Below are 8,964 nucleotides of genomic sequence, written 5' to 3'. Positions count from 1 at the left end.
AGAATTTATTACGTGATGCTTGGATTTTTTTGGTAGTTGTTGGATGTTTGAATTGATGCGGCTAACATAAGACCTACATATTTGAGTTGTCATTATAAGTATTTTTTGGTGAGTTGTCATTATAATTATTTTTTGGTGAACTGTCTTATTTTTAGAAATCGTTGAACTTTTAATGATGTAGTCGTCCGATTTGTTTCATTTATAATGATATCATTTATAATTTGGTGTCAATATTTTAACATTTGGTTATTTTCTTTTTTTAAGGTTTTTTAAAAAAAATAAAAAAAATGTTAGATGAAATAGTTTATTTGGGTTATTTATTATGTCTACTATTTTTTATAATCAAATCAATGCATGCAAATTCCACCAACCGAGTCTTGACAATGTCTCTTCTTCTTTAATCTTTAATGTAGCAATCAATCATCAATATGTATAGAATAATTCATGTTACTGCAAATCATATTTGTTTAAATTAGTATAAGAAAGCAAAACATGTACAAACAAATACAGAGAAAAGCAAAGCTTTAGTTGTAACAGAAGTAGGCATCTTCCCTTTATCATTCCTAAAGAAAAGACCCTCATATAAAGGCCAATTGATCCAAACCAGCGCCCCACATAAACCAATTTGCATTTCCAAACCTGATAAACCGCCATCACCATATGCCAACAATTTCTTCACCAGCCAAGTCACCAAACACATCAGATTGATCATGGCTAAACTAGCCAATATTGTGAACATTGAATTCTCTGATCCAAACTCCATTATCTCTTTCTCATACCTCTCTCTCGTTTCCTCATCCGAAACCTTGCTCGACACCACAAATTTCAGCTCCAATAACCCAATCTTACTTAGGATCGTGTCCACAAATGCAAATAGGTACGCGCTTGTTATCTTGTACAGCCATATCCGTTGGTCGTTTATCCATCCCCGACAAGTTCCACCTGAATAAAGGAACTCCACAAGGCTGCAGACATATCTCGCAACTATCACATACGCAAATGGTATGAACCATGGACTCGAAACCTGAAACAAACCACCCAAAATGTTTAGTTTGTCACATAGAATAATAATAGACTGATATGACAGTTTACCTTAGGAAACAAAGAGATGCCTTGAGGAGGAAAAGGGAGGGAACAAGAGTGTAGTATAGAAGAGCAATGTATTTGCAACCCAAAGACAATAGACGCAATAACACATCTGTAAGACAATACTGATCTTCCTAAACCCCTTAATGAACGGGTTATTCTTCGACAAGAAGATCTGAAAATCTCCCTCCGACCATCTGTTGTGCTGCACGAGTACCTGTTCCAATGATGTAGCGTCCATACCCAAGAATGGCACCCTTTTCGGGTTACAATAAACTGATTTCCATCCTCTATAGTGTATTGATAACCCTGTTAACACATCTTCAACTGCACACCCATATCTTAAACCAATTTCGTTTCCCCATTGGGTGTTAACAGTGTTCAAATGCGCAACTGGCGAGACCCTTTGACTCTTTCTTCCAGTTGCTCTAAGTTTTTCGTGGGTTCTCAAATCAGGCTCAGTCTTCCACTTACTGTAACAAGATTCCTTGTCGAATTGTCTTCCACAAAGGGTGTCTCTTCTGTGAAAGCAACCAGAGCCACTGTAAGAGGGCCCTCCATAGTCTTGCATCCCATGGAACTCAACCTGATCAGTCATTACACAAATATTAACCAATCGAGAAAATTGTAAAGATTGTGGATTTGTTTTTCTTACACATCCGAGGGCTCTTAAGCTGCCATACAACTCGTTCTTGGTGGTGTTGGTGAAGCTTTGGGAGAACTGGACATAGGCAAAACTCAGGTCCATGTTTGTCGTCCATGAAGAAACAGAGGGCTTCTCTTACTGTTTGTGAACTGTTTGAGTACATGTCACAATCTACATCAGAATTATCTGTCCTTTGCTGATTTCTGATGATACCCTTATCTGAAATCACAAAACATTACATACAAAATCAAACTACATACATATATTTTATCGGTCGTGAGTGATCACGGTGTACTAACTAACCAAGGCATTCATGGATCCAGCTTTGAAGTTATGGTGGTATTGTGGTCTCTTCTCCCTTGCCAAGTAAACCAGAGTAGGCAATACTATCCCTTCATTATCCTTAGCATTCGGGTCTCTCCGTCAATTAATATCTGTAATCAATCAATTGATTGTGATTAAGCTCGACTTAATTCATACAAACTATCTGCAGTACCTGAAGTATGGTATCATGATCATGTCGGGAAGAATGATCAGAATTCCATTTCGAGAATCCTTTGTGCTGCTGCAAATCTTCTGTAATTTTTCCCAGTTTCGTTGATCTTGAGATTTTCTCTGCCATTTCTTGGTATAATTTCTGACAAAACAAAATCATTTCCTTTTCATACATATCAAAATCAAAATGAACATTGGGTTGACTTACTCTGATTGTTGCAAAGTGATCTGCCTGACCGGAAGTGTCAAACTCCGGTTGAGAAGCAAAATAGGCCGCAGGAGAGCGAGTCTGGACATTGAATTTCCTGCAATAAGGCAGCCAATGGAAGGAGAAGCGAGTTGCCTCCACCATTGCATAGAACATGACAATCAGACCCAGCATCGTCGGACAAGTAAACGCTGAGCTTCTCCGGTGGATAGTCGTAAGCCATGACCAGACAAGACAGTGTTGACGACCATGAGGGGCGGTTCTTGGTCGGGTCGGCAGTGCAGACAAAGACGTCCCACCACGTGGCAAACCATCGTCGCCGTGCTGTCCACCAGTGTTAATGATGTTATAAAAAGTTCGAATTTTTAAGAAGAATTTGTTGAATATATATATATACTTTAGAAAGAGGGTATCTGTGAAGGGATTGCGGAAGACGAGATTCCAGCGTATGGATTGAGTTAGTGTCCATAGAAGGCGAACCAGAGTTCGGAAGAGCTAGCAAGCCGAAGAAGGCGAAATCTACATATTGCCCTGTTTTGGGATGTGAATTGCTCTGTAAACCAAGATCAAACAATATCCAGAAACCAACTAATCACGAAGCACCTGTAAAGCAGGTTGCCTTTGTCTGATCTTCTCCTTGTTTCGAACAGTGGAGTATCACCTCCACTCATATCTCTCTCTCACTTTGCTATCTCTTGTATTTTATCTCCTTTCATGTCAATATATATAAATAAAGAGTTTTCAAATAAAATTGAAAAATACTTTATTAGTTCAACTAAGATCTTATTTAAAAATGTCTTCTGTTTTTTGGAATTTGAGGATATTTTTTTTTAAAGTTAGATTTGAGTTTTATTATATATATCTTATATATATATTTGGTTCATTTCAACCTTTTATTTAGTTGTTTCGGATATTATTATCACAACTCAATTGTTGGTGAGATTTTTTTTTTTTTTTTTGAGATTGTGCATATATTCTACTTAACAACAACAAAAAGTTGTTAGATTGGAATATTTTTTCAAATAAAAAATTATTGAAACTCATTTTCATTTTAAGAGACCCTTACAAGAGTTTCTCAATGTAGGGTGACACGGGAGGAAAATTAGGGAGAGCAACATAGGGATGGTTTTCCAAAGTAATCTTGTTGGGCGTTCATTTCCCAAACACCTAGTTTGTTCATTCATTCCCAAACTACCCTAGTTACTATTCAAACTTATTTTTTTTTATTTATTCTTTTTATATTTAAATTTATTATATACAACTAAAATTATTTATATTTTTGATATATAATTTAAAATTATGATTTATATAAATTAAATTATTTATATTTTAATATATAATTTAAAATTAATTATTTTTATAAATTGATTATTTATATTTTAATATATATATATATATTTGCATTTCAATTATTATTTATATATATAATAAATATTCCCTTTAACATTCTAATAAATAATTAAATAATTTAAAATATTTAACTATAATAATCTAATAATTATATATTAATAAAAATATTTTAAATTTATCAATTATTTATTAATATAATAACATTTTTAATTAATATTTTAACCTAGAATATGATAATCGTTATTATATTTAATAAATATTGATAAATTTAAAACGGATTAGTATTCATTAATTATTTAATATTTATTACCCTATATAAATAATAATTGAAAGGTAAATATATATATATATATATTAAAATAGAAATAATCAAATTATAAAAAATAACTATATTTAAATTATATATCAAAATATAATAATATAATTTATAAAAATAATAATTTAAAATATATATCAAAATATAAATAATTTCGTTTATCTAAATAATAATTTAAAATATATATCAAAATATAAACTTTATATATAATAAATTTTAAATGTAAAATAATAAATAAATAAATAAAACTGAGGTTTGGAATAGTAACTAGGTTAGTTTGGGAATAAATGAACAAACTATGTTAGTTTGAGAAAGTGAACGCCAAACAAGGTTATTTGGGAAACCGTTCGAGAACAGAGAGTGAAGAAAAAATATGAGAAATCGAAACAATGATAAATTTTATATTACTCATAATATTGGGTAGAGATTTTTTCGACACCGTTTGATTGATTTGATCAAACGTATGAAGTCAAACAAATTTGTATTTAAAGTCATTCTTAAAAAAAATCAAGATTGTTAGATTTTCTCCATTGAAATTTTATTTTTTACAAATTTGTCCTATTATTTAGTGTTTAGATTATCGTTTAATTGTTTTCTTTATGGATGACAATGGTAGTGGATACCCTACTCGTCGAATAGTGAAGTATTCATCCTCGAACTCGATTTTTATTCAAATATTTGAGTCCTACGAGTATCGATATTTCTATCTTATCATAATTCGTCGGGTATCAGCCATTACCGAATTAAATATCTATAAAATTGTATATTTAAGACGAAAAAAAATAATTTTAAGATGTTAAAAAGTTAAAGAGACATAACATAACTGATTACGTATTTACTTATAATGTAACTGAAAGAAAAGAAATGTTAGGACTCTCGAAGAAAAAAAAAGTTAATAGAGATTGAAGAAGAAGAATAAGACTATAGAAATAAGTTTATTAGTAAAAAAATTGAAGGATAGTAATGATTATTAAGAGAAAAATTACCTTGAAAATATTAAAAAATTAAAGATGAGTGAAATCTATATATATATAATGATGCTTAATTTTTAAAGTGTCCGGATTGCGGGTCGAAGAGCTGTGGTTAATTTGGATACTTGGGTCGGATTGTGGCTTGATACGCCTTAATTTAAAACGGTTAAAAATAAAATTAAAAATGCTAGAGATATGTTTCGAACTTGCAACCTAACAAAACAAGTACAACTCTTTAACCAACTAGGCTACAAAATCTTTATATTTTAAATTCAACACCAAATTTGATAAACGCGGGACGTTTTAATATAACTATAAGTTCAACTTTTTAACTAACTAATCTATATATATATATATATAATGATGATTAATTCAACACCAAATTTGATAAACGGGACGTTTTAATATTAATATAAATTCAATTTTTTTAACTAACTAATATATATATATATATAATGATGTTGAGTAAATGGATACGTAAGTCGGATTATAGGTTGACCACCCTTAAACTTAAAACGATTAAAAATAAAATTAAAAATGTTATCCGTAATTTTTTTTCACGGTTTTTTATATTATTAATAATCGTGCAAATGCACGGGCTAAATGCTAGTGTAGATAAAAACAAATAAGGATGTATTTGTTGTGTTGTTTGTAATGATGTGGCATGTGGAAGTCACGTTAACTTTAATAAAATAAAATTATTTTAATTATAATATAGTTGAATATTGATTTTGAGTTTCGCACACTCCACGACCCTGAAACCCCAATCGGGTATTTTTTTTCTCTGCATTCGATTTAAAATACTCGAACATGACCATTAGATACCCACATATATAGGTATACCGGTATACATTATATCTCTAATTTATTCCCTTTTAGAATTAAGAAATATTTATAAAATTCACAATAATCTAAATGAGTTACTTGTTATTGAAAAATTACTAGTTATTTTTAAAGATGAGGAGTTGAAAGAAGTGAAGTACCACTATATATAATAATACAGCCATGGTAAATAAGTTTATTATTATATTAGTTTGTCCGAATAATTATATATATATATTATCATCGAAAAAGTGCCATAGTTATAGTTATAAATATATTTAAAATTTTAAGCTCACAATAGTCATCGCGTATTTTCTCTATTCTCTTTTTACATCTCTATTTTAATTAAAAAAAATTCCTTGTCATATATATATAAACTACATTTTATCTTTTATCATACATATTTTTTTCTCATCATATATGTATATATAATATTTTCTCTTTAATTATGAGTATAAATAATTTTTTTAATTTATATAAATTAACTAATTGATAATAATAGTAAATACAAAATATATATATATCACAAAATAATAAAATTATTTCAAACAATATATCAAATAATCTAGTGGTTAAAGTGTTTACATTTTATGTTTAAAAACATGGTTCGAATTCCAAAACATGCAAATTTTAAATTTAAAGATGCATTCTTAACTATTATATATGTGGCGCAACTTTTAAACAAATGATCTGAAAGTATGAGGTCAAAATTAGTGGTTGGTTTGACGAGCATTTGAAAGTGTGAGGTCACGAGATGAAAGTCGGGTGGTGGGTAGTTTGTCAAGTGTGAGGTCAAAATTAGTGGTTTGTGTTGACAACAATTTGAAAGTGTGAAATAACGAGATGGAGTCGGGGTGGTAGGTGGTTTGTCATCTGAGGGGATAAAGGACATATGAAAAAATATGAGTCACAAGATGAGGGTCAATTGGGGTTAGTGGATGGTTTTTGTCGAGTGTGATGTCAGAATTAGTGGTAGTTTGTTAAGCATTGAAAGTGTGAGGTAACGAAATGGAGGTCGAGTGGTGGGTAGTTTGTCGGCCGAGGGGATAAATAGGCATATGAAAAAGTATGATTACAAGATGAGGGTCAATTGATGTTACGTGTTGGTTTGAGTTGTTTGATGTTAGATAATACGAGGTTTGTGATCAATTTGGTATTGGTTGTTAATTTGTTGAAGTGAGACTAAGATTGGTGAGTGGAATTGTCAAGGGATACGAGACATATGCGAAAGTGTGAGTCACAAGATTAAGGTAAGTGTGTGGTTTGTCGAAGGGGATAAATAAGGCATATGAGGGGATAAAGAGAAATGGTAAAAGTGTGAGTCACGAGATGATGGTCAATTGGGGAGTTAGTGGTGGGTTTTGACGATGGATAAGAAGTGTGTGATCAATTAGATTGTTTGTTGATTTGTTAAAGTGAGAATAAAAGAGATGCGACTAAAATTGGGGAGTGGTTGTCGAGGGATAAAGAGACATATGAATAGGTGTGTGTCACAAGATTAGGGTCAGTGGGTGGTTTGCCGAGAGGATAAAGAGACATATAAAAAGTGTGAGTCACAAGATAATGGTCAATTGAGGGTTAGTGATTGAGTTTGACCGAGAGATAAGAGGTTGTGTCATCAGTTGAAGTCCACTAAAATTGATGGATGGTTTGTCGAGGGATTAAAAGAGACATATAAAAAAATGTGAGTCACAACAATGAGGGTCAATTAAAGGGTTAAGTGAGTACTAAAAGATAATGTTAACATTAAAGTTAAGATTAAACTTAATTTTTACTAACTAAAATTAATTTAAATTAATTAGATTGATTAATATAATTTTATTTAAAATACTATATTCTTACAATTAATATAGAATCCAACACTTATATCATTAAAAAAAAAATTGTGCGACAGTGGAATTCTTTGGCAGTGTTTATTGTCTTTTTTATTCGAAGGGTTGTATTTTTATTTCATGACTATTAAACCTTTCCCTTGAAGTCCTTATTGTTGCTATATTTTTATTCAATTGTTTATTTGTTTTATTGTAATATGCAAATATCTTATCCTTTGATTATGTTTTGTCATCTCATATATGATATAAGTGTTTAGATTTTATTATATATATATAGATATATATATATAAAACTTTAATTTAAGTGGGTTGTGGTGGTAAAGATGTCCAAACATGCTAACCAATTTACAAAAATATAAGTTGCTTATAAAGTTATTATTACCATTTTATTATAATATGATAAAGTAAATGTTAAAAAAATTATCATAAAGAAAGATTTAATTGTCATGATTTAATTCAATATTAAAATGTATAATACTCAAAATCTCATTTCACCTTTTTAGTCCAATATGTAAAATCAAGTTTATTAAGTCACTTTCAATTGTCATATCCTCTTTAGTCACTCCATTAATATTTCTATTATTGCAAATCAGACAGCAAAAGTCATTTGAAAAAACACAAAACATATCGAATAACTAGTCAGAAATCATTATCCATCAGTGTATGCTAATTTGTCTTAGCCTTGTTCTCTTTGATTTTTAAAAATCCATTCCAAATTAATTTTCTAATGAATCACTTCTCAAAATACATCATTCATTTTATTACCAAATATTAAAATACCTTCTATTTAAATTATTATTTTTATTTTATTCAATATCAATACCTTTTAAGTCTTTTTACCAAAAATAATCATCACTCCTCAAAAATCATCAACAATCATTACCTTTCCCTCTCTAAGTTTTTCAAAAATCCCCAAACAAGGCCTAAGTATAAATTTTCTACCGGTTGATTGACTAATGCCTGATTATTTTTTATAATTTAAATAAATAATTATTTAATAACCAAATTATTTAAATAATTAATGTTATTTTTAACTAAAATATTTAATAAATTAATATATATAATAAAATATATGATTTTTTTGCAATAACTTAAATTCAAAATATATTTCATTTAGGTCGAGATCGAATTCGAGTTATTTTAAATGGTAAAATTATTATTATTATTATTAAGGTGAAACAAGTAAATTCAGTATATAGGTAAGATGATGCATAAGTCGAGCGATCAAACCGACTTGA

At 29.8% G+C, this 8,964-nt stretch overlaps 1 protein-coding gene and 1 pseudogene across 1 annotated transcript; both read right to left on the bottom strand.

The window, feature by feature from the left end:
* Positions 1–447: 447 nt before the first annotated feature.
* LOC124938473 lies at positions 448–1,849 on the bottom strand (annotated as a pseudogene).
* A 39-nt stretch (positions 1,850–1,888) lies between these two features.
* Positions 1,889–2,946, bottom strand: LOC124938474 (cellulose synthase-like protein E1). Its single transcript, XM_047478917.1, has 2 exons — positions 2,229–2,946; positions 1,889–2,166 (listed from the first exon to the last, which is right to left on the bottom strand). The coding sequence occupies exons 1-2, from the start codon at positions 2,607–2,609 to the stop codon at positions 2,119–2,121; spliced, it is 429 nt and encodes a 142-aa protein (XP_047334873.1). The 5' UTR covers positions 2,610–2,946; the 3' UTR covers positions 1,889–2,118.
* Between the last annotated feature and the right edge of the window lie 6,018 nt (positions 2,947–8,964).

The sequence above is a fragment of the Impatiens glandulifera genome, chromosome 5 (genome assembly GCF_907164915.1).
Source record: "Impatiens glandulifera chromosome 5, dImpGla2.1, whole genome shotgun sequence".
Classification (NCBI taxonomy): Eukaryota; Viridiplantae; Streptophyta; class Magnoliopsida; order Ericales; family Balsaminaceae; genus Impatiens; species Impatiens glandulifera.
Note: the sequence above shows the minus strand (reverse complement) of the source record. Positions and strands in the feature narration are given on the sequence as shown.

Bases quoted from the DNA above. Each gene is read 5' to 3' on its own strand.
- LOC124938474 (XM_047478917.1), bottom strand. From the start codon at position 2,609: ATGCTGGGTCTGATTGTCATGTTCTATGCAATGGTGGAGGCAACTCGC. The intron at 2,167-2,228 runs GTACTGCAGATA...GATTGATTACAG, and splicing joins ATCATGATACCATACTTCAG to ATATTAATTGACGGAGAGAC.